Here is a 27,384-nt window from a genome sequence, read left to right as displayed (position 1 = left end):
GAACATCCTTGTGTTTCTTTGTCATACGTTGTATGACCCGCCGCGCACGAGTGCTCGGCTCCCCCTGTATCGTCGAAACTCTACAGGTATAGCTTCACTATAGTGAAGCGACAGTGGGGGTCACCACGTGATACAAGTGTTTCTTTGCAGTAGAGTAAGAATCTGGTTTTTATAGTACAGTTTCCAGTAAAAACAAATAAAAAAAGTGATTTAATAACAAATCAAACATTCTGAAGTTTATTGCGAGGCCAAAGATTATAGTTCACAATTTTCTTTGAATAAAAAAACACTAAAAATCGTTAGCAGTCACCGGAAAAATACAAATTAGCATAATAATTAACAGTTTTGTGGACAACTTGCCCAAAATCGTGTCTAAATATCTCTGTATTCATTTTTTCATGCTTGTCGTTCAACGTATGACAATATTATATTTCTGCAACGTATAAGTGCGGTGGGTGCAGAATTGCAAATTGCCGAACTTTTTCTTGGGTGCTATTTGCACTATCGGTTGTTTTCCGAAATTTGTGAATAATTCTGCCTAATTTTTGTCGCTTTAAAAAGTTGGTAGTGGGTACTGTTGTGTACCTTATATTAAGGTAAGACATAAGATCGATATTTCCATAATTATGGTTATAATCAACATATTTTTATGACGTCTAATTGAAGAAGATTCCCCATACTTTGCTGCACATAAAAAATCATGCATTAATCGTCAAATTTTCCGCACTCTTGAGTCTTGCTGTACCTATAAGACGATTGACAATCTTCAATATTGCACTATTCGCAAAAATTTGCCACACTTATATGTTGTCTCTGTACTTCTGTGAGTGTGACATAAATCATCCCCTACTTTATAGAGTCGCTGACGTCACTCTCTGATGACGTCACTCTCTGACGACGTCACTTTCTGATGACGTCACTCTCTGATGACGTCACTCTCTGATGACGTCACTCTCTGATGACGTCACTTTTACTTTGATCTCTAAAGTTTGTGTGATAGCGAAGTCACTTTCCCTTTATCCTCTACAGTTTTTGTTGGAAGTTTGCCATCTCCATAAAATGTTCCATGTATTTAGGAATTCCGAGCATTGAGTGTTCTTGCAGCTGCTCCCTAGAAAATACATTATACAATATATACAATATTTTTAATTTGCGATTGGGGAGGCGGATTATCGTTGTGAAGTACTGTACTACTCACGAAGTACTGTACACGATGTTTTCAACCCACGAGTCAGAGAGCAATCTCAACTGACGGCTCCCAAGGATGTCGTATGCACATGTGATCTGGTCAAGAATGTGGTTGGGCTGTGATTTTATCGACCATGAATACCAAGCATATAAGCAGATATTTGAATTGACTAGATTTCCACTGGTAAGCGATTCGGAAAATCATGGGCCGGCATAGTGCCGGGGCGGGTATGATCCGCCAACCTCCGAGTTACATGCCTGGTGCTCTACCAATTGAGCTACCGGCCCTATTCAGCTCAGGAATTTCTTGCACGCATATCAGTAAGCAATCGTGTCGTTATCTCATATCTGCTGCTATTAGTACACTGCATTATATGCAGCTGGGATACTCACTGCCATATTTGTGAGTGTGCATACTGTGTGTAATGTTTTTAATTTGCGATTGGGGAGGCGGATTATCGTTGTGAAGTACTGTACTACTCACGAAGTACTGTACACGATGTTTTCAACCCACGAGTCAGAGAGCAAGCTCAACTGACGGCTCCCAAGGATGTCGTATGCACATGTGATCTGGTCAAGAATGTGGTTGGGCTGTGATTTTATCGACCATGAATACCAAGCATATAAGCAGATATTTGAATTGACTAGATTTCCACTGGTAAGCGATTCGGAAAATCATGGGCCGGCATAGTGCCGGGGCGGGTATGATCCGCCAACCTCCGAGTTACATGCCTGGTGCTCTACCAATTGAGCTACCGGCCCTATTCAGCTCAGGAATTTCTTGCACGCATATCATACATATACAATATACAATATATACAATGTATACTGTATAGATACAATGTACATATTTCAACAGTACTAATACCTTAATACCGCTTCACTTTACAGGATCTGACTGTAGCATTATAAAAATTTCTGTTTCAACTCACTTAAAATTATTTGCAATTCCCTGAACTGTTGGAAGAATGAGCAACATTTCCGCAAATCTGAAAAATTAATTAAATTATATGACACAATTTATGCTAATGCAGACCAAGACTGTTGTTTTTTGGATTGTTGTGAGGACGATGTCGTAACAAGGAGATTAGGTGTAGTGTGTAGTGTGTATTATTAAATCTAACCTTAAAAAGCACTTGCTATCCCTCCAAAATCGAGATGACCCTAATACATGGTAACTAATCTATATTATATCTCAAATTCTACATCCGGTACGGCTCTGCACACATGATATCTCTCTCTGCCATGAAACATGGCTAACCTTTTAAACTATGATTTAAAACCTAAATCTAAACTAAAACTCAACTGGGCTCTCCTATGTCACCAAACTAAACCAATAAGTAATTTTAGATTATTATATTTTTCTATATATTTTGTATAATAAGTATATTGACGTAGTGGATGGTTGAGGGGGTTTCAAGCACAGGTCACTCTCAAATCCTAAAGATAAGCAGTGGCCTTCGGCACTTGAAACCTCTTCAAACCTCCCCTGATTTATTTATTATTGATATTGTTTGATTGTGCCGTAAAAATAAATATTTGTTTTATTAAATATTTGTTTTATTAGTGTGTAGTGTGTAGTGTGTAGTGTGTAGTGTGTAGTGTGTAGTGTGTAGTGTGTAGTGTGTAGTGTGTAGTGAGTAGTGTGTAGTGTGTAGTGTGTAGTGTGTAGTGTGTAGTGTGTAGTGTGTAGTGTGTAGTGTGTAGTGTGTAGATCAAGTTGTTTTGATTGATTAAGTTGTTTTGATTCGTGTTTTATAGTAAAAAATAAAATAAATAGGCACTATTATATAGGCTTGTTGGACGTATAAATACTGCCGTTTTCTCAGAAAAGGCAGTAAGTCCAATTTTTCGAAATATGACAATATTGGCATCAAAATGTTCAGTAGAAAATTCTCTACAACATGAGCTACATATCACAGTGCTGGCAAGCACGACCGTTGCATTTATTGTGGGTATACTATGTTCCCCATTTACTATTACACCCCCTTTACTATTATGCCCCCTTTACTATTATACCCCCTTTGGTACACGTTACAAGCCTCTTTTGTGCACGCGAAGCGTGCACTCCGGCCGGAGGCGGCGGCCGAAGGCCGCCGCCTCCGGCAGGAGTTTTCCAGGCATTAAGACTCATCGGAAGTCGTTCAGCAGATTTATTTTTAGTTCAAAACATTCTAATTTGATGTCAAAGATGACAGGAATAAAAAATAGTTATGTTGAGATTTTTAAGAAATTTGCATAAAATACTCGCCAGCACTGTTATACGGTAAAAAACCCAAAATCGCCATATTCAGGTGCCTTAAAAACCATGTTAAAATTGAGTTAGAGATCTGAAATTTTTCAGGCCGTCTAGACGTTGACCAAATCGACTGCAAAAAAAGTTTCAGGTTTCAGGAGCATCGGGAAATGGGTTTTCTAGAACCCTTGTTTTACGATAGATTGTCGTGATACATACATATATTCAGGGATAGACGTTTTGCCAGTCAATTGTAGCCTGTATTTAAGTGTCCATAGATTCAAAAGTATAAAAGATAAAGCCATTTCCGACCACAGGTCTTGCAAATAATTGTTTACACTTTAGTTTACATTGTATAAACAAATTATTTGACGTCATGAACACCCCTTGATGACGTCATCAAGTTAACCGTTTTTAAAACTTGATTTTTGACAAAGTAATAACTTTTAAAATTAATTTTAAACCATTAAGGAGTAATTTTATTCAAAATCTGAGGAAATTTTCACCTTGAATAATTGTTCAAGCATTCTGAAAATCTACCGGAAAGTTTTTTAGCTTGCTCCTTCATAAAGATATTCGTCATTGAAGTTTGTGCTTTTTTGAAGAATTATTTTATAAAAACGTCAATTTTGCGATTTAGTATTCTCTGGTGTTGGGCCATGCCTTGGGTTGTGGAGCTTAGTTCTGCTTCCTATAGGTATAAATTGTGCATTAGGCTAGTTTTAAAGTTGAAAATCGAAAAGTTGCACACGTGGGGACACGCCCAAATTGATAGAAAATTACAGTTCTTCTTGGAATACTTTGAAACTTTGCATGCTTATCAAGCTATATATAAAACAATTACATGCAAAAATGTACGGCGATTCAATATTGGATGCGCACGCAACGTCCGCTCAAAGTTTGCACGTGCGAAAGGTGAGAATTTTGCTCATTCGTGATTTCCAACAAATTCTGCTTTGCCACGACAGTTTAATGTCATTATATATGAATTTAATGCCAACTTAAATGAGTATTAAGTGGCATATTCAGTCAGTGATCGACCGATATGTTTACCTAAACACAAGGAAATGTTTTTAAAGGAAAAATTTCGAAATCGTTGAAACTTCCTCCTTATTAATGAAGATATCAGTTTATATTTCGACTTTATAAAGTACCCGGACATTATAATCAAAAAGAGATGATATTTTACCAAAACCCATAATCATGGGTAGAGTGGACCGCTGCCAGTGTCTCTCTTTCTCAAACAAAAGGAAATGATATTAATTTGATTGACTGTTCTCAAATGCAAAATGATACCGAGAATGAAATCGGTCGCTCGCTTTTCCCATTCATTTACAATTGTAATAGATTAAGAAGAACTACCCAAAGGCAGCTGTACTCGGCAATCAGCAATGAAGATTCAATAAACTTCAGCTTGTTCAATAAGTAATAACTACCACCCTTGTCCCTTACCCCGAAATACTAGGTATCGACCCGAACGCAACCCAAAGAGATTTTTACAGCATCTGATTGACGTAATCAATCGAAACTTATTTATACAATTCGTAAGCCGTGAATGAATGGGAAAAGCGAGCGACCGATTTCATTCTCGGTATCATTTTGCATTTGAGAACGGTCAATCAAATTAATATCATTTCCTTTTGTTTGAGAAAGAGAGACACTGGCAGCGGTCCACTCTACCCATGATTATGGGTTTTGGTAAAATTAATGTATAGAAACATTGTTGCATGCAATTCCTAAGGAAGTAAGTCCCAGTTGAGATATTATAGGCATTGTAAAAAACGATGAGTTTAATGATACATTTCCAATTCTCATGATTAAATGGATATTTTAGCCACATTTCCGTGTTCATTTTCTGGACAGGAAGAATGTAGTCAGGTAAACTGTAATACCTACACGGCGTACACGTTACCTGTCAGGTGATGTGCTGCTGCTCAAGAGTTACCTAGCAACAGTTACCTAGCAACAGAAGCACGCTACCTGTCAGGTGATGTACTGCTGCTCAAGAGTCGGTAGATTTTTCTTCGCGATAGTTTGGTGCTATTCACATCACTCAGTCCGTCGGTATCTGAAATGAGAATAAGTCCTGGTTACTACGGTTATTTGGTTACTATGGTTACTACGGTTATTTGATTACTACGGTTTCTTGGTTACTATGGTTACTGCCTACTGGTAGTCATTTAGATAGAGTTTACCTGGGGACCCCAGGCTATTATGTTCGTAAACCGAGTGGAGATTCGGCGGAATGACAGGCTGAGCGCCGCCCAGTAAGATATCAGCCGCAAGAGTATAAATTCCTTGCAATACAAGCAAATATTTTCCCTACTCTTGACAATTAACAAACCACACGTGATCTCTAGTTCATTAGGGGGGGGGTCCAAGGGGAACTTTGGGGAGTTTTGGGGAACTTTTTTTTGGGGAACTTCAGGAAACCTGGGGGACTTTCCCAAAGTTCCCCAAAAAATTATCAATGAAACAAATAATTTTGGGGAATTTTGGGGAACTTTTTTTTGGGGAACTTCAGAAAGTTCCCCAAAATTCCCCAAAGTTCCCCAAAGTTCCCCAAAAAAATTATCATGCCAAAAAAATTATCATGCTGCAAGTATCAACAAGTAAGTTAAGATTATACCTTATAATAACATACATGTTAACATTAATGGGTATTAATGTATATTAGAGAAATTTTGAATAATTTTGAATAATTTTGAATAATTTTGAATATTTTTGAATAATTTTGAATAATTTTGGGGAATTTTGGGGAACTTTGGGGAGTTTTGGGGAACTTTTTTTTGGGGAACTTCAGAAATCTTGGGGGACTTTCCCAAAGTTCCCCAAAGTTCCCCTTGGACCCCCCCCTCATTATTATAAAAAATGTGTATTGTAAGATATTACCAACACGCTGAACTTACGCGCGCGCTAAAGTTTAACGATTTCATAGTTTATTTGTAATTTTATCAATATTTTCTGATGGAATGTTAGTTATTCTGGACAGCTTCGGTTCAATCCCAAAGATCAAGCTGAACTTTTCAATTCTTTCTTTTATAACCAGTTTTCGGATCCTTCACTTTATGACACTGACATCTCCTATGTCAATGATGTTGATTTTGATATTGACTTCGATCATCGGGATGTTCGTAAGCTTCTTTCAAATATTAATTCAAATAAAGCCCAGGGACCAGATGGCATACACGGTAAAATTCTAAAAAATTGTTCCGTAGGTTTAGCTTACCCTCTAACATGCATTTTTCGTGGATCCTACAACAGCGGCTACATTCCACAAGAATGGAAACTTGCAAATGTTGTCCCAATATTTAAGAAAGGTAAGAAAAGTGAGGTTGAAAACTATAGACCAATATCCCTTACTAGTTTAGTCATGAAAGTTTTTGAGCGCATTGTTAAACGTAAACTGCTTTCTTTGACAAGTACCCTTCTTGATCCCAGGCAGCATGGTTTTCTAGAGCACAAGTCATGCACAACCAATATGGTTGATTTTTGTGATAGCCTGGCATTGTCTCTTAACGAAAACATTATCAATCATGTTGTGTATTTTGATTTTGCTAAGGCATTTGATTCTGTAAATCATGATATCCTTCTTCATAAGCTAAAGACCTTATATAACATTGATGGTACACTTCTCAAATTTCTTACCAATTACCTTCAAGGCCGTTACCAAAGAGTGGTTATTGGTAATGAGATGTCATCTACCCTCTCAGTTAATTCTGGTGTCCCCCAGGGCTCTATCCTTGGTCCCTTACTTTTTGTATTGTTTATCAATGATATTCCTCTTGGCCTTTCGGATAATACTGATATTGTTTTGTATGCCGATGATACAAAAATCTGGCGTAAAATACATTCATCTTCTGATAATACCAATTTACAAATGGATATAGACTATCTCTCTGACTGGGCACTTAGAAACAAAATGCGATTCCATCCAGCAAAATGTAAAGTGCTTATTGTTTCAGGAAAACCATCTTTATCTCCTCCATTCGCATATAATCTTGATGGCTCTCCTCTTGTGTATGTAGAGTTAGAAAAAGATCTTGGAGTCGATGTTACTCCTAAGCTCAGTTGGAATAGTCAGTGCGACAGAATTTATACTAAGGCCTGCCAAAAACTTGGTATGGTCAGAAGAGATGGCCATATTGTCATTGATCAGAAACGTCGCCGGGCGCTTTACCTCTCCCTGGTTCGTAGCCAATTCGAAAATTGTTCCATAATCTGGCGCCCTTGTAATAAATCACTTAGTGATAAATTAGAAAGTCTCCAAAAGAGAGCTATTAAATGGATTCTGTCTGAAGAGGGCCGCAGTTATCCACCTGAGCAATATGTCAAAAAGTGCAAGCTTGTCGACATTCTCCCTTTGTCTCAAAAGTTTGACTTGAATGATCTTATTTTTTTCCACAAAGTTCTGAACAATTTAATTCCTGTATGGCTGCCTCACTATCTCACTTTATATCAGGGCACTTCTCGACTAAGACGTTGCCACCTCGACAGTCTGTCTATTGTGTCATCAATTTTACCTAAGTTAAGTCAGAATTCACACACCTTATGTACCTCAAATAGCCCACTGGCAAAATCATTTTTCTACAGAACTCATATACTGTGGAATGGACTCCCTTTACAGGTAAGACAGATTGTGTCTACAAGTGTTTTCAAAGCTGAGGTCACTAAGCATCTATGGAAATGTTTATTGGATAGTGAAACAACAGCCTAGCATAGTCTCTTTGCTCCCCATATTATTATTATTTTTGTTTTATTAATTTTTTTATCTACCTTCCTATACTTTCAACATCATATCACACTTCACCCGCACACCTCACACATTAATGACCATATCAGACCTGTATCTAATGTATCTGGAATTTGACGTATTGAAATACCAATTTTGACTATATATCCACAGTTATTCACCATGGATTTGTTTGTTATTAAATAGTTTTTCATAAATTTTTGGATTTAGATTAATTCGATGTAATGGGTCCAAGTTACTGCGGACATAGTTCACTATGTGTTTACCGTGTTTGGGTGCCCATCATATTTTACAGATGGGGGCGATATTTTGAACGATTCTATTTTATATTCATCTATTGCTGTACTCTGTAAAATTTGAAAAGTATTTAATAAAAAAAAGGCGCAAGCCTTGTCATGATTCCTCAAAATAGTATCGTTTCCACTTTCCAGAGACAAATTGCCTGGAAGCTGTTTAAATATGTTGGCTATGTGTTCCGATAAACTAGCGGGAAAGTTGGATTTCTCAAAACTACTTCAGAGAAACAAATAGTGGAAAAGTACAAAGTATTTCGGAACAATTAAGAGGAGTCACCTTATGAGATACAAGCTAGAGTGAGTTACCGTGCTTCTGAGAGGGTCGTGGGTAACCAGGTAACCAGGTAACCAGGTAACTAGGTAACTAGGTAACTATGAGATACAAGCTAGAGTGAGTTACCGTGCTTCTGAGAGGGTCGTGGCCCCCGAAAACCCTCTGGTGTCCCTATGGCTGCCATACCTATGAAGCCCAAAAATGCAGAATCCCGAAAACATTACCCATAGCTAAGCTTCCGAATGCTCTTTTTGTAGCTATTTATATTGGTCTCTCGACTTTATAAAACGGGACCCTCGACCCTGTTTTTCAACTGTAACTACTGCTTGGCAACCTGTAACCACTGCTTGGCAACCTGTAACCACTGCTTGGCAACCTGTAACCACTGCTTGTCAACCTGTAACCACTCCTTGGAAACCTGTAACCACTGCTTGGCAACCTGTAACCACTGCTTGGCAACCTGTAACCCCTGCTTGGCAACCTGTAACCACTGCTTGGCAGCCTGTAACCACTGCTTGGCAACCTGTATACACTGCTTAGTGCTTGGCAACCTATAACCACTGCTTGGCAACTGTAACCACTGCTTGGCAGCCTATAACCACTGCTTGGAAACCTGTAACCACTGCTTGGCAGCCTGTAACCACTGCTTGGCAACCAGTAACCACTGCTTGGCAACCTGTAACCACTGCTTGGCAACTGTAACCACTGCTTGGCAACCTGTAACCACTGCTTGGCAGCCTGTAACCACTGCTTGGCAACCTGTAACCACTGCTTAGTGCTTGGCAACCTATAACCACTGCTTGGCAACTGTAACCACTGCTTGGCAGCCTATAACCACTGCTTGGAAACCTGTAACCACTGCTTGGCAGCCTGTAACCACTGCTTGGCAACCAGTAACCACTGCTTGGCAACCTGTAACCACTGCTTGGCAACTGTAACCACTGCTTGGCAACCTGTAACCACTGCTTGGCAACCTGTAACCACTGCTTGGCAACCTGTAACTACTGCTTGGCAACCTGTAACCACTGCTTGGCAACCTGTAACCACTGCTTGGCAACCTTTAACTACTGCTTGGCAACCTGTAACCACTGCTTGGCAACCTGTAACCACTGCTTGGCAACTGTAACCACTGCTTGGCAACCTGTAACTACTGCTTGGCAACCTGTAACCACTGCTTGGCAACCTGTAACCACTGCATGGAAACCTGTAACCACTGCTTGGCAGCCTGTAACCACTGCTTGGCAACCTGTAACCACTGCTTGGCAACCTGTAACCACTGCTTGGCAACCTGTAACCACTGCTTGGCAACCTGTAACTACTGCTTGGCAACCTGTAACCACTGCTTGGCAACCTGTAACCACTGCTTGGCAACCTGTAACTACTGCTTGGCAACCTGTAACCACTGCTTGGCAGCCTGTAACCACTGCTTGGCAACTGTAACCACTGCTTGGCAACCTGTAACCACTGCTTGGCAACTGTAACCACTGCTTGGCAACTGTAACCACTGCTTGGCAACCTGTAACCACTGCTTGGCAACCTGTAACCACTGCTTGGCAACCTGTAACTACTGCTTGGCAACATGTAACCACTGCTTGGCAACTGTAACTACTGCTTGGCAGCCTATAACCACTGCTTGGCAACCTGTAACCACTGCTTGGCAACCTATAACCACTGCTTGGCAACCTGTAACCACTGCTTGGCAACCTGTAACCACTGCTTGGCAACTGTAACCACTGCTTGGCAACTGTAACCACTGCTTGGCAACCTGTAACCACTGCTTGGCAACCTGTAACCACTGCTTGGCAACCTGTAACTACTGCTTGGCAACCTGTAACCACTGCTTGGCAACCTGTAACCACTGCTTGGCAACCTGTAACCACTGCTTGGCAACCTGTAACCACTGCTTGGCAACCTGTAACCACTGCTTGGCAACCTGTAACCACTGCTTGGCAACCTGTAACCACTGCTTGGCAACCTGTAACCACTGCTTGGCAACCTGTAACTACTGCTTGGCAACCTGTAACCACTGCTTGGCAACCTGTAACCACTGCTTGGCAACCTGTAACCACTGCTTGGCAGCCTGTAACCACTGCTTGGCAACCTGTAACCACTGCTTAGTGCTTGGCAACCTATAACCACTGCTTGGCAACTGTAACCACTGCTTGGCAGCCTATAACCACTGCTTGGAAACCTGTAACCACTGCTTGGCAGCCTGTAACCACTGCTTGGCAACCAGTAACCACTGCTTGGCAACCTGTAACCACTGCTTGGCAACTGTAACCACTGCTTGGCAACCTGTAACCACTGCTTGGCAACCTGTAACCACTGCTTGGCAACCTGTAACTACTGCTTGGCAACCTGTAACCACTGCTTGGCAACCTGTAACCACTGCTTGGCAACCTGTAACTACTGCTTGGCAACCTGTAACCACTGCTTGGCAACCTGTAACCACTGCTAGGCAACCTGTAACTACTGCTTGGCAACCTGTAACTACTGCTTGGCAACCTGTAACCACTGCTTGGCAACCTGTAACCACTGCATGGAAACCTGTAACCACTGCTTGGCAGCCTGTAACCACTGCTTGGCAACCTGTAACCACTGCTTGGCAACCTGTAACCACTGCTTGGCAACCTGTAACCACTGCTTGGCAACCTGTAACCACTGCTTGGCAACCTGTAACTACTGCTTGGCAACCTGTAACCACTGCTTGGCAACCTGTAACCACTGCTTGGCAACCTGTAACTACTGCTTGGCAACCTGTAACCACTGCTTGGCAGCCTGTAACCACTGCTTGGCAACCTGTAACCACTGTTTGGCAACCTGTAACCACTGCTTGGCAACTGTAACCACTGCTTGGCAACCTGTAACCACTGCTTGGCAACCTGTAACCACTGCTTGGCAACCTGTAACTACTGCTTGGCAACCTGTAACCACTGCTTGGCAACTGTAACTACTGCTTGGCAGCCTATAACCACTGCTTGGCAACCTGTAACCACTGCTTGGCAACCTATAACCACTGCTTGGCAACCTGTAACCACTGCTTGGCAACCTGTAACCACTGCTTGGCAACCTGTAACCACTGCTTGGCAACTGTAACCACTGCTTGGCAACCTGTAACCACTGCTTGGCAACCTGTCACCACTGCTTGACAACCTGTAACTACTGCTTGGCAACCTGTAACCACTGCTTGGCAACCTGTAACCACTGCTTGGCAACCTGTAACCACTGCTTGGCAACCTGTAACCACTGCTTGGCAACCTGTAACCACTGCTTGGCAACCTGTAACCACTGCTTGGCAACCTGTAACCACTGCTTGGCAACCTGTAACCACTGCTTGGCAACCTGTAACTACTGCTTGGCAACCTGTAACCACTGCTTGGCAACCTGTAACCACTGCTTGGCAACCTGTAACCACTGCTTGGCAACCTGTAACCACTGCTTGGAAACCTGTAACCACTGCTTGGCAACCTGTAACTACTGCTTGGCAACCTGTAACCACTGCTTGGCAACCTGTAACCACTGCTTGGCAGCCTGTAACCACTGCTTGGCAACCTGTAACCACTGCTTGGCAACCTGTAACCACTGCTTGGCAACCTGTAACCACTGCTTGGCAACCTGTAACCACTGCTTGGCAACCTGTAACCACTGCTTGGCAACCTGTAACCACTGCTTGGCAGCCTGTAACCACTGCTTGGCAACCTGTAACCACTGCTTGGCAACCTGTAACCACTGCTTGGCAACCTGTAACCACTGCTTGGCAACCTGTAACCACTGCTTGGCAACCTGTAACTACTGCTTGGCAACCTGTAACCACTGCTTGGCAACCTGTAACCACTGCTTGGCAACCTGTAACCACTGCTTGGCAACCTGTAACCACTGCTTGGAAACCTGTAACCACTGCTTGGCAACCTGTAACTACTGCTTGGCAACCTGTAACCACTGCTTGGCAACCTGTAACCACTGCTTGGCAGCCTGTAACCACTGCTTGGCAACCTGTAACCACTGCTTGGCAACCTGTAACCACTGCTTGGCAACCTGTAACCACTGCTTGGCAACCTGTAACCACTGCTTGGCAACCTGTAACCACTGCTTGGCAACCTGTAACCACTGCTTGGCAACCTGTAACCACTGCTTGGCAACCTGTAACCACTGCTTGGCAACCTGTAACCACTGCTTGGCAATCTGTAACCACTGCTTGGAAACCTGTAACCACTGCTTGGCAACCTGTAACTACTGCTTGGCAACCTGTAACCACTGCTTGGCAACCTGTAACCACTGCTTGGCAGCCTGTAACCACTGCTTGGCAACCTGTAACCACTGCTTGGCAACCTGTAACCACTGCTTGGCAACCTGTAACCACTGCTTGGCAACCTGTAACCACTGCTTGGCAACCTGTAACCACTGCTTGGCAATCTGTAACCACTGCTTGGCAACCGGTTGGGACTCTAATATGTACTGGTCTGATAAGTGACTTGTTCTGTGGAAATACAAGGTACCTCTAACCTTCAGTTGCGTTGTTTTTCTTTTGGGCCATGTTAACTGTGGTTACTACTGTGGTCATACATGACCTGTATTATATTACTGAATCTGATTACTTGATACATCATCAAATACACATTAAAAACTGCAGAGTCGAATTACACATGATAGAGTCTCGGTGTTTACGACACATTATTTTTATTTGTGGGTAAAAATCACAATGGCCATATTAATAACATAAGTGGATACATTTTTGAGGTAACTTGGGTTAGTAATCGAGGAGTCGTATTTCGTCTCTTGTAAGGGAACGTATCTGTTACTAGGTTACAACCACACCGGCAAATTACGACTACAGTAATATTTATTGTCATGATAACAGTACAGTATTCTTTTAGTACCAGTGTGTAGTGTGTAGTGTGTAGTGTGTAGTGTGTAGTGTGTAGTGTGTAGTGTGTAGTGTGTAGTGTGTAGTGTGTAGTGTGTAGTGTGTAGTGTGTAGTGTGTAGTGTGTAGTGTGTAGTGTGTAGTATGTAATGTGTAGTGTGTAGTGTGTAGTGTGTAATGTGTAGTGTATAGTGTGTAGTGTATAGTGTGTAGTGTGTAGTGTGTAGTGTGTAGTGTGTAGTGTGTAGTGTGTAGTGTGTAGTGTGTAGTGTGTAGTGTGTAGTGTGTAGTGTGTAGTGTGTAGTGTGTAGTGTGTAGTGTGTAGTGTGTAGTGTGTAATGTGTAGTGTATAGTGTGTAATGTATAGTGTGTAATGTGTAGTGTATAGTGTGTAGTGTGTAGTGTGTAGTGTGTAGTGTGTAGTGTGTAGTGTGTAGTGTGTAGTGTGTAGTGTGTAGTGTGTAATGTGTAATGTGTAGTGTATAGTGTGTAATGTGTAGTGTATAGTGTGTAGTGTGTAGTGTGTAGTGTGTAGTGTATAGTGTGTAGTGTGTAGTGTGTAGTGTGTAGTGTGTAGTGTGTAGTGTGTAGTGTGTAGTGTGTAGTGTGTAGTGTGTAGTGTGTAGTGTTTAGTGTGTAGTGTGTAGTGTGTAGTGTGTAGTGTGTAGTGTGTAGTGTGTAGTGTGTAGTGTGTAGTGTGTAGTGTGTAGTGTGTAGTGTATAGTGTGTAGTGTGTAGTGTGTAGTGTGTAGTGTGTAGTGTGTAGTGTGTAGTGTGTAGTGTGTAGTGTGTAGTGTGTAGTGTGTAGTGTGTAGTGTGTAGTGTGTAATGTGTAGTGTATAGTGTGTAATGTATAGTGTGTAATGTGTAGTGTATAGTGTGTAGTGTGTAGTGTGTAGTGTGTAGTGTGTAGTGTGTAGTGTGTAGTGTGTAGTGTGTAGTGTGTAGTGTGTAGTGTGTAGTGTGTAGTGTGTAGTGTGTAGTGTGTAGTGTGTAGTGTGTAGTGTGTAGTGTGTAGTGTGTAGTGTGTAGTGTGTAGTGTGTAGTGTGTAGTGTGTAGTGTGTAGTGTGTAGTGTGTAGTGTGTAGTGTGTAGTGTGTAGTGTGTAATGTGTAGTGTATAGTGTGTAATGTATAGTGTGTAATGTGTAGTGTATAGTGTGTAGTGTGTAGTGTGTAGTGTGTAGTGTGTAGTGTGTAGTGTGTAGTGTGTAATGTGTAGTGTATAGTGTGTAATGTGTAATGTGTAGTGTGTAGTGTGTAGTGTGTAGTGTGTAGTGTGTAGTGTGTAGTGTGTGTAGTGTGTAATGTGTAGTGTGTAGTGTGTAGTGTGTAGTGTGCAGTGTACAGTGTACAGTGTGTAGTGTGTAGTGTGTAGTGTGTAATGTGTAGTGTATAGTGTGTAATGTGTAGTGTATAGTGTGTAGTGTGTAGTATACCTACGTGGATTGAAGAGAATTATCTGCTGCATCAAAGCAAATTCCAAATCGCTCAGACGTAACTCGTTCAATGTGCTCACGATGTTCTTCACTACGCTGTAATTAGTAAATTGTAACCAGGCAATTGTAACCAGGCAACTGTAACCAGGCAACTGTTACCTAGCAACTGTAACCAGGCAACTGTAACCAGGCAACTGTAACCAGGCAACTGTAACCAGGCAACTGTAACCAGGCAACTGTAACCAGGCAACTGTAACCAGGCAACTGTAACCAGGCAACTGTAACCAGGCAACTGTAACCAGGCAACTGTAACCAGGCAACTGTAATCAGGCAACTGTAACCAGGCAACTGTAACCAGGCAACTGTAACCAGGCAACTGTAACCAGGCAACTGTAACCAGGCAACTGTAACCAGGCAACTGTAACCAGGCAACTGTAACCAGGCAACTGTAACCAGGCAACTGTAAACAGGCAACTGTAACCAGGCAACTGTAACCACTTAACCAGGCAACTGTAACCAGGCAACTGTAACCAGGCAACTTTAACCAGGCAACTGTAACCAGGCAACTGTAACCAGGCAACTGTAACCAGGCAACTGTAACCAGGCAACTGTAACCAGGCAACTTTAACCAGGCAACTGTAACCAGGCAACTGTAACCAGGCAATTGTAACCAGGCAACCTTAACCAGGCAACTGTAACCAGGCAACTGTAACCAGGCAACTGTAACCAGGCAACTGCAACCAGGCAACTGTAACCAGGCAACTGTAACCAGGCAATTGTAACCAGGCAACTGTAACCAGGCAACTGTAACCAGGCAACTGTAACCAGGCAACTGTAACTAGGTAATTTACCTGGTAGCAAGGGACTTTGTAAAGTGTTCTCTGATCAGTCCCACGTCGATTATCTTGCCAGTTCCTAGACGCAACTGCTGTGTTAGGTCAACACTTCTGTACGCTAGTTTTACAGTCAACAGCTCGTTCACCACACTTTTTAGCAAAACCTACAGTGAATTATATAACAGGTAGAGTATGAACAATAAATATTTTTAGAAAAATAGTAGTTCTGGGGAGGGAGAGGGGGTCACATTTTTAGTTCCACATTTCCGATTTTTGCAGACCCCAACCATACATGATACGATAGAGTGTGTTTCAAATAGATTGTCAAGATTTTAAAAATATTTGCCGTTTTCTGACAAATGTGCTTGTAGACCATTTTATTTTTTGGGTCAAGAACTCTGACCGAAAACCATCAGAAACCAATATATTGCCGGCGATTGGTTCTAATGGTATCTGATGGTTTTCATGACATTGAGGGAGTTTAATCCGGACTGATATACCTTTTGATCCCCCTCAGCAAGAGCGCAGAAGTCAGGGAGTTTTACTGCCCACTGGTAGATTAGCAGTAACTGGTTCTGTCCACTCTTCATTACCCACTTTATCATCTCATCGTTACTGGGACTTTCCTGATAAGCATCACTAGGTTACTAATAACTAGGTTACTAGTAATTGTTATGTATATTATATATTGTTATAATTGTATCTAACTGTAACAAGGCAACTGTAACCAGGCAACTGTAACCAGGCAACTGTAACCAGGCAACTGTAACCAGGCAACTGTAACCAGGTAACTGTAACCAGGCAGCTGTATATATTGATTGGTGCACAAAACTGCAGATTAGTATTTGATAGTAAAGAAGATAGTACAGAGGATCATCCAACTTAGAGGACCCAAAGTAAGTAAAGGTACTAATCTATCAACTTAGAGGACCCAAAGTAAGTAAAGGTACTAATCTATAAACTTAGAGGACCCAAAGTAAGTAAAGTTACTTATCTATCAACTTAGAGGACCCAAAGTAAGTAAAGGTACTAATCTATAAACTTAGAGGACCCAAAGTAAGTAAAGTTACTAATCTATGAACTTAGAGGACCCAAAGTAAGTAAAGGTACTAATCTATCAACTTAGAGGACCCAAAGTAAGTAAAGGTACTAATCTATAAACTTAGAGGACCCAAAGTAAGTAAAGTTACTAATCTATAAACTTAGAGGACCCAAAGTAAGTAAAGGTACTAATCTATAAACTTAGAGGACCCAAAGTAAGTAAAGTTACTAATCTATCAACTTAGAGGACCCAAAGTAAGTAAAGGTACTAATCTATAAACTTACTGCAGCGCGGGCTAAATCCTGATAGGTACTATCTCTCACAGGTGTCACTTTGATCGGTGCTGAAAGATATTTGGGACTAAAGACATATTGACTCAGTTAAACAATTGTTAGGACAAAACTGGCCAATTTTAGAATATAAATGTTCAATGTTATGTCATATTAATGCTTTTCATACAATAAATATAATTTAATTCGTTTAAATCGTGCTCGTGAATCTAATCAGTTAACATCAACATTAATTAGAATCAAAAGAATGTTGAATTCATATCAGACAGAACCATCAAGTTAAGTATGGTATATATACATATGTATATATATTATATATTTATTAATAAATAGTTGATGCTTGGTTTCCCAAAGAGAGTGCTCGACTGCAGTTAAGCAGGAGCATTATAATTCGAACAATTGAATCAAATTGGCGAGCAAACTATCCGTATTCCGTTTCATGATATGTATAAAACAATACCAATCATCAGTGCCCATTGGTATTGTTTTATACAAATCATGAAACGGGTCGTTTGCCCGCCAATTTGATTTGTTTCGATTGTTCGAATTATATAATATATACTAGTCTAACCCGTGCCTACGGCCGGGACTTCACTATCGCAGTTGAAATGCAAAAGTATACACCCGCCTATTATATTTGAAAACACGCATAACATTGTCGTATGAAAGAATGAACTCTCTCTACAGTCCAAACAGACCGCAATCAGTGCCCTCCACTCCTAATAAGCTTATAGTATTATTTGTGGCTAACCTAATTACCTACCTACCTAATTATGATTCATGTACCAACGCTGCATATACAGTAATGGGAGAGAGAGCGAGGAGCGAGAAAAAGTGAGCAATTTTATGTCACATTTGTGGTAGAAAAACCATCAATTAAACCACTTACCACCGGCCGAATTTTACATACATATATACACACACACACACACAGATTTATTTAGATTATTAGTATAGATATATCTTTTTAAAACAAAAGATATCCTACTCCACAGACAATTCTAAAATTTGGACGAGAACAATGTTTTGAAGTTTTTTGAAATTTTGAAAATGTTTTATATCCTGTCACTTGACCATAATTTGAATCGATAAAAAGTATTTTATAAAGGAGCAACATATCATATCTCTAAAATTCATTATTCTTATTTGGCACTGAGGATTGGTATTGTTTTCTACATATCATGAAACGGATCGTTTGCCCGCCAATTTGAGTGTTTCTCTTTGTTTGAAATATATTATATATATATTTTTGGATGTATACACTATACACTATACACTATGCAATATGCAATATGCATTATGCACTATATGGGGGCCCATAAGTTAGTGTACAAACGATTAGGCATATACATATTAGGACGCAATGAAACTACCGGACCACGATATGACATTATTGTCTGACACGTGTAACTTTGCAGATATTGTAACTACTCATTTCACCATTTTGGAGGCGAAACCTAATTTTTATATGTGAGCTATGTGCCTCGCCGGGCTAAAGTAGTGGATGTCCTTGCAGTACGGCAAGTTAAACAAGGAACTGGAACTACTAGGTTCCGTACAGGCTCAACTCTACACCCATGTCAATATGTTCATATGCAAGCCTCTTGATTATATAATGCAATAGGTTATTAGATGTAGCATACAAAAATTTATCGGGTAATCACCGATCATTTAATAGTATCAGTGTATCAACTATGTGACATGACGCCCTAAATAGGCTTCCTGCACGATTCCCATAGTGCGGTCTAATTTTTTATCTAGACACTCATTGAATCTTTTAAAATGATAAGTGGTTTGGCCAATTACGGAGCTGATTTGTTCAGTATGAGCAGATCTGGTTTTAATGTGGTATCAAACAGTAGATGCAGTAAAAGTAGCAGTAAAATGAAGAAAGTCCACAGTTCTTTTCTTCCGGAGAGGGTGAGACCTTATTGGAACAAACTCCCCTCGGATGTCAAGAATTGTGGGACTGTGTTAAGTTTTAAAATAAGATTAGAAGCTTTCAAAAAAGAGACTATTTTAAACGGATCCGTAAATGATATTCATTTTTGGTATGTTTCGGACGAAGTATTATGAAAAATTGAGGGATTAAATTATGCTACTAATAAAGAGAAGCACAATGAATATCTTGTGTGTAATCCTCATGTTGCTAAGAAACGCTTTATTAACTTATATAGTAGTGGAAAGTATGTAAATTAGATTAATTTTATCTTGGTTGTTTAGGCCAATAGATTTAAGATATTTTTAAAACTTTAGTAGATATATTTTTGATGATGTGTGATGATGTTTGTGTCATTATATTTTGATTTGATGATTTTTGATTTACTTATTTTACTTCGGAGTATTCCAACAGCCATATTGTTACACAAGTGCAACCAGCCAATTACAGGAAGCCGAAGGATTTGTTTTTAGCCAGTGACGGTTAAGGTAGTGTGTACCATACTTTCTTCGCCCGAGACTTTGCTGCAATGTGCAGCTCCTCATTTAACCCTCACACCCGATTTCTCGAGTATTCGGCTGAGTAGACCGGGGGGCTGCATAGACCACTCACGATCCTTAGCTGAATGTCAACGACACTCACCCCACGACCAGGCAGGCAGTGGGATTTGAACCCGCAATCTCACGATTGCAAAGCTGGCTAACCAACTGCGCTACCTGGCCGTTTTGTTATAAATGGCAACCCAATCACCTGACTATCATGTGAAATACATCAACCTGGTTTCACGGTCCAGTGTAGAGTGATTTAGCACCAAACCCATTATGCTTTATGTCTGAGTCATCTGATTTAGCACCAAACCCATTATGCTTTATGTCTGAGTCATCTGATTTAGCACCAAACCCATTATGCTTTATGTCTGAGTCATCTGATTTAGCACCAAACCCATTATGCTTTATGTCTGAGTCATCTGATTTTACAAATTACACAAACTCAATTAACTCAATCGGGCACTCAGTGACTGAGAAATAAGCCCAAACGTTTGCAAACTGACTTAAGGTCCCCCTGAAGTGTAACTATACTAAAATATCATACTACCATAACGATCCAACCTATCATTGTGATAAACTAAATGATTAATTCACAATAAATTACTATTTTTTGTTATAAATTGCATCAAATTTATCAATTTTAATTCTTATTTGCACACTCTACTTAAATCAAGATAAAAATAACAGCGTGAGCGATCATTTGCTCCATATGAAACTCACAATCAAATCCTAATAGGTGCTCTGACAGAGGCCACATCGTCTGAAATTTCTTAAATTGTAGATGTAGAGGGAGAATGAGAGAAAGAAAAAGAAAGAGAAGGATAGGGAGAGGGAGAGGGAGAGGGAGAGGGAGAGGGAGAGGGAGAGGGAGAGGGAGAGGGAGAGGGAGAGGGAGAGGGAGAGGGAGAGGGAGAGGGAGAGGGAGAGGGAGAGGGAGAGGGAGAGGGAGAGGGAGAGGGAGAGGGAGAGGGAGAGGGAGAGGGAGAGGGAGAGGGAGAGGGAGAGGGAGAGGGAGAGGGAGAGGGAGAGGGAGAGGGAGAGGGAGAGGGAGAGGGAGAGGGAGAGGGAGAGGGAGAGGGAGAGGGAGAGGGAGAGGGAGAGGGAGAGGGAGAGGGAGAGGGAGAGGGAGAGGGAGAGGGAGAGGGAGAGGGAGAGGGAGAGGGAGAGGGAGAGGGAGAGGGAGAGGGAGAGGGAGAGGGAGAGGGAGAGGGAGAGGGAGAGGGAGAGGGAGAGGGAGAGGGAGAGGGAGAGGGAGAGGGAGAGGGAGAGGGAGTAGTTTATTTAGAGAGCATAATATTTAATCTCATGAGGCTAACCGGAAGAGACTGGGAGTTGTTGCATTTACATCTCTTCCTTTCCTTGTTACTTGTACCAACTGAAGAAGATTGATTATTTGCTTTCTAGTTATTAGAATTAGTTTATATAATAGTTAAGTAAAACAGATAGTTAATAAGGTATTTAAAATTTCAAGCTATACGCAACTTATAGCAACTTATTGAAAATAATACATTGCAGATTCTATTGGATCATCGTTTGGTCCACCTATTGCATGTGTACTGACCCACGATAGCCTGGACAGTGCTGCAAATATCGTCGCTGATCTTAAAACTTCTTCTGACACACTGGTGACCCGTCCGTTCTCTTTTTAATTCCTCCAGTTTCGGAAAAGCTGCTTGTATACCTGGGTTATTTACTTTGCTGTAAAAAAGCAGCTGACTAACAAACTAAGCAAAAATGAAAAATAAGACTTGCCGAGAACTTTGGTCGGGATTGAATTCAGAAATATGGCTTTTAAGGTAATACATTTTTAAAACTTTACGAATCACCGCCTTTAAGTTGCAGAATCCAAAACTCATTGAAATGGTATTGGTAAAAGAAAAATTACCCAAAATTCAATTCTGCTAATTATCTCATCGTACCAGTCCTGAACTAGACAAACTTACATTAATCCCATTTGTAGCTCTCTTTGAACTTCAAAAATAAACATACCTTTGTGTAGAAGGTGTGATGCAAATAAACATACCTTTGTGTAGAAGGTGTGATGAAATAAACATACTTTTGTGTAGAAGGTGTGATGAAATAAACATACTTTTGTGTAGAAGGTGTGATAAACATACCTTTGTGTAGAAGGTGTGATGCATCTTAATATGCATACCTTTGTGTAGAAGGTGTGATGCATCTTCAATTCTAGAGTGTCTCTTCTTAGCCTTGTACCAGTTTTGGGCTGCCTCTGCCCAATTCAACTCAAACGTACCTATAATGAATGCCATTACTTTAAATGATATCTTTAAATTGTCTTTTTAAATAAAGCTGCTTCCTTATTGATAATAAACTGGGTTTGTAAAAACAATTCATGTTTTCAAAAAATTTCCTCCAAAAGTTCTAATGACCAGTCGTTTAACACTTAACATTAGTTTTAAGGTTAAACAAAGTGTACCGAACAAGGAGAAATCACTCTTTTTTGTCAATCCCAATGGTGACCATTAAATGGTCGCTTTATTCCGTTTTTGGCCTAGCTAAAACGAAAATCGATGGAAAAATAGTATACCGCCTTATACCGTGTTTGGGATTGATCCAATGGCCGAGAGCTCCTTTGTTGAGAATCTGCACAAGCCATGATGCTAGAGTGTGTGACTTCGAACTGAATTTGCATGTCCACGCTTCTCTCCACGCTTCTGAGATGGAAGTTTATAGAAATGTCCGGTATTATACTATGGTGTTACTTGATAGACCCTCTTGTAATTTATCTCAGTTCTTTGTTTTCTTACACATGGTTATCTTTTGTCGTCGGTATATTGTCCATTATCTACGTTCTGCTTTCATAGTTTAAACAATAGTGAGTTCTAAATATACAGCTTTAAACCGATTAAGTATGAATGAATGAATACCTGACAATCCGCACTCCTATAATTCAAAAGCATGAGTAACTCGTAGTGATGTATGATTTCTAGAAACTTTAAATTAAATTTGGCGCTCACAGGTCCTCGTGATCATGTGATTGCCGCATGAGGTTCTGTAAATGCGCAGGGCACCTTCAAGCTTAAAATATTTACCTTAGTGAGGCAGTCAACCAACGGGCGGCTTTATTTTTATGATATGATATGTTTTGATTGTTATTAATAAATACCAAAATTTAAATTTGTTTTCCTAATTTGTTTTCCTTTCAAATACGTCTAAGACATCTACAATGAAAACTGTAATAATGCCATCCATACTAAGTGTTTCAAAGCAGCTAAATATTCATGCAAAAATGGACTATGGATGTGCTGCGAGTGTGCCAGTTCTGCAGAGGAACGGTACTGTCCATTTCCATCTGATGAGGAATCTATTGATTCTGATAGATTCTATGATAACAGAAACCAGGAGGATGCCTTAATTGCATCATATGCCCTTGTACTTGAACGTTGCCGTCGCTACTCTAAATCCGAGTTCTTAAATGCAATCAAGCAGCTCAATTCCTCAAAAAAATCTATGTTATCAACTTTATTCTACAATATAGATGGAAATGCATCTAACTTTGATAGCTTCCTAATTGAACTCAAAAGTATAGGGCACTCGTTTGATATGATTGGTCTTGCTGAAACCAATACTGATCCTGCACAGCAGGGCCTGTACCAAATTCCAGCATACACAGGATTCTATCAAGAAACATTGGCAGGTAAGAAAAAAGGCACAGGCGTTGCACTCTATGTATCTGACCATTTAAATACTACAAATATTGAGAGCCTCTTTGTTGAAACCACAGATAGCGCAGGCTGCAAAATTGTTCATGGAGTCATTTACCGACCCCCCAATGGCTGCTTTGATAGCTTTTGTGAAACCCTTGAATTACTTGCAAAGCAGCTAAATGGGAAAACTGTCAATTTGTTGGGAGACTTTAACTCAAACATACTTAATATTTCTACCAGTTCCCAGCTCTTTGAGGATACATTCTACAGAAATGGCTTTTACCCGACTATCTCCATTGCAACACATTTTCGTCAAAACTGTAAAAGTTCCTGCATCGATAACATTTTAACAAATAAAATTGAGAATATAGTCTTATCAGGTGTTATTGAAGAACGGCTTGGTGAGCATGCCCCTATATTTACCTTCACTTCAGTAGAGACCCCTCGCAATACAGAACCTCAGAAACATGTCCGCTATTATGATTACTCGAGTTCCAAATTAAAAAGCTTTGTAACTGAACTTGAAGTGAAGGTAAACCAGCTCACTCCTTCAATAGAATTTGATGAGTTTACGGCATGTTTTGACCAGACACTTGACAAACACTGCAAACTGGAGGTACCAAAAGTGACAAAAAGAACTCCCAAACTTAACCCATGGATTACAGACAGTATCATCCAGTCTGTAGAAAGGAAGCATGAACTGCGTAAGGAGTGGTCTGACACTGTTACTAACAAGAACCCTGGTGGTAATATATTGCTCTACCAAGTATTTAGTGATTATCGTAGGATGCTCAAAGCTATCATTAAAGCTGCCAAACGTTGGCATTACTGTAACGAAATTCTAAACAACTGTGAAAACAGCAAGAAAACCTGGCAAATTATTAACGAACTCAGGGGCAAAAAGAAGAGGCAAACCAAGCCCCCATTTATCATTGATAACCAAAGAATAGTTGATAGAAGAGCAATTGCTAATGGATTCAATGCTTGGTTTGTCTCTATTGCACCAAAGCTTAATGAGACACTGAATAATCTATCTAATGGCCTGCATATATTACCCATGAAAACTTTCTATGACTTCCTGAACCCAAGAAATGAAAAAAATATTAGGCTAGAAGATTGCTCCTCGAACGAAATATTGAAAATCATAAGCGAGTTCGAAAATGGTAAAGCCAGTGACATTCCCATAAGTGTAGTAAAAAAGTCATCTCATGTAATTGCACCTGTATTGTCGAATTACTTCAATATCCTTATGACCCAAGGTATATTTCCTGATGTCCTGAAAACTGGTAAAATAACACCTGTATATAAGAAAGGTAACCCAGAAGAAATCGAGAACTACCGTCCTATCTCCACACTGTCCGTCTTCGGTAAGATCTTTGAAAAGCTCATATATTCTAGAATATACGGATTTGTTAGCTCCCAGGGAGTTATATCGAAGACACAGTTTGGATTTAGGAAATCTCACTCTACATCTCATGCAGTTAATTACTCTGTAGATTTAATTACGAAATCTCTTAAACTTAAGAATCATGTTTTAGGAATATTCATTGACCTAAGCAAAGCTTTTGACACCATCGATCATTCAACACTTCTTATAAAATTAGAGGGATGTGGAGTGAGAGGAGTTGCAAATAACCTCATAAAAAGCTACTTGACAAACAGGCAACAATACACCGAAGTTGTAGGAGAAAAATCAGATACCCTATCTATTCAATTTGGTGTCCCGCAGGGTTCAATTCTTGGACCTCTCCTATTTCTTCTTTATATGAACGACATCACAAACAGTTCTAAACTAGGATCATTTGTTACCTTTGCTGATGATACCAATATATTTGTTGTCGGCAAAACAAAACGTGAGGCATATGAACGAGGAAATGAGCTTCTGTCATCATTACAGTCTTATATGAGAGCGAATAAGTTACATATAAACATGTCCAAGTGCTGCTACATACACTTCAAACCCACCATGGCAGGTTCTAAATCAGAGATTTTATCACACCCTGAAGTTGTACTAACTATAGACAACTTTCCAATCAAAAAGGTTTCATCCGCAAAATTTCTGGGTGTTATAATTGACGAGAACCTATCATGGGAAGATCACATCAAAGCTCTTAAGCGAACTCTAAATCATTCCACATCCACTTTATGTAGACTCCGCTGCTCCCTTCCAGAATTTCTACACCAACAATTATATTATACCCTGTTCGAATCACATCTTTCCTACTGTATATCTGTATGGGGTGGGGCAGCGAAGCAACGTATAAGCTCATTATTTACTGCTCAGAAGTACTGTCTCAGAGTACTATTTGGTGATAGACTGGCGTACCTTGATAAGTTTAAGACTTGTGCACGTACTAGGCCTATAGGACACCAGAAACTAGACCAAAAATTCTTCATAAAAGAGCACACCAAACCGATATTCAAGCATAATAATATTCTAGCTATACAAAATCTATATACATACCACAGTTACCTGGAGCTCTACAAGATAATGAAATTCCGTGCTCCAATATCCTTACATGAGGGTTACACATGTTCATCAAGGAAACCCTGCCTTCTAATCTGTCAGGCAGACCCACCTGACAATCACAACACTAGATCAACCAAAATTTTTAACATTTTAACCCCAAAGTTCAGAATGACTGATTTTACTACTAGTGTAATGTGCTTGCGAGGAAAGCTAAAACGTGCGCTACTAGCTAATCAACATAACCACGCCCTGCTTGATTGGACCGTAAAAGACTTTGACTGCACAAATATTATTTTCCAAACATTATAACTGGCTGGTCACACACATCTAAATTAAATTACCCTAGGCTACTGTTTTCCAAGTCTTGTCCTGTGAGTAAAGTATGTGTGAGAAAGTTTTAATAAAATGAATGTATATTTTTGAATTTTTAAATTTTAATTTGAGAATGAAGTATAAAGAAATTTTTAATTAGCATTGTATAGTTTAAAATATTTATAGCTTATTATAACCATTGATAAATTTAAGCCATAATCTTTCGCCTGCTCTCCAATATCCACCTTGAAGGTGCATTTTTAATCCTTGAACTACACAATATAAAATCAAGCATGTTTTAGTGTAGACTTTTTGTCACAACAAGACTGCAACCTAGATAGTAAAAACTTTAAACAGAACCCCTAATGTCTGCTAACAATTTTTCGTATAGTCCTAATGTGAGCCTTGTCTCTAAAAACTTAACTGAACTAGCGTTTTGGTGTGTGCAAAAGCTCCCAGGCACGCGCATTCCTTGCCCCGTTAGTTACCTGTCCTTCCAAAACCAAACAAGCAGTCAAGGACAAAAAGTCATACACCAAATGGGCATTATATTTTATGAATTGTTTTACATCTTTTTATTCTGTAAAATGTGCTAAAATTAAATTTCTTGTTTCATTGAAATTTCTTGTTTCATTGACAATGTTGCAGTGATGTAGTGAAGCATTTAGTACTTGCATGTGAAATTCTGTCAAGTGACGTTAATGATGTATAGTAATAGTGCACATCACTGTATAATGTATAAAGCTATTAATTATTTTGTTATGTACATTATGTCTTTTATGATACTTACCTTCATCATCAAATGGTCTGGGGTACATATAGAAATCAACTACCCACGACGTAACAAGCTCATGTTGAGTCCTGTAGTAGATGATTGGCTTAGGTTACAAGTTATGATAAGTAAATTATATTATAGATTATTGAAAAATCAAATAAATAAAACAATTTTGAAAAAATCAACTTTTTCAACAACCATTGCGTTAATGATCAGCTTTGCCACCTTCAACATCCGTGGAGGCAACATGGAGGCTTGGGTTTCAAAATCAGTCTTCACATGATGAACTAAGTGGTTTGCTGGAAGTAGATTAGTGACCAGGTATGCAATGTCAATATTTGTATCCACTCACCTAGCGGTACACCCCATACGTTGCAGGCAGTGGCATAACGAAGGGCACCACCGACCCCGCTGTGCAGGGGGGGGCGCCATCTTTACTGAGAATATCCTGACAAT

General features: G+C 40.0%; 1 protein-coding gene across 1 annotated transcript; it reads right to left on the bottom strand.

The window, feature by feature from the left end:
- Window positions 1-540: 540 nt before the first annotated feature.
- On the bottom strand, window positions 541-27,010 carry LOC134825269 (uncharacterized). The gene is made up of 13 exons (XM_063837426.1): window positions 26,944-27,010; window positions 22,262-22,378; window positions 21,859-21,957; window positions 21,265-21,384; window positions 21,020-21,078; window positions 20,424-20,463; window positions 17,211-17,269; window positions 16,385-16,510; window positions 15,900-16,048; window positions 15,053-15,144; window positions 5,405-5,492; window positions 2,121-2,177; window positions 541-1,111 (listed from the first exon to the last, which is right to left on the bottom strand). Exons 1-13 carry the CDS (start codon window positions 26,969-26,971, stop codon window positions 1,024-1,026), a joined length of 1,122 nt encoding a protein of 373 aa, XP_063693496.1. The 5' UTR covers window positions 26,972-27,010; the 3' UTR covers window positions 541-1,023.
- Window positions 27,011-27,384: the final 374 nt, after the last annotated feature.

This window comes from Bolinopsis microptera, chromosome 13, assembly GCF_026151205.1.
Source record: "Bolinopsis microptera isolate Bmic1 chromosome 13, MBARI_Bmic_1.0, whole genome shotgun sequence".
Lineage (NCBI taxonomy): Eukaryota > Metazoa > Ctenophora > Tentaculata > Lobata > Bolinopsidae > Bolinopsis > Bolinopsis microptera.
Note: the sequence above shows the minus strand (reverse complement) of the source record. Positions and strands in the feature narration are given on the sequence as shown.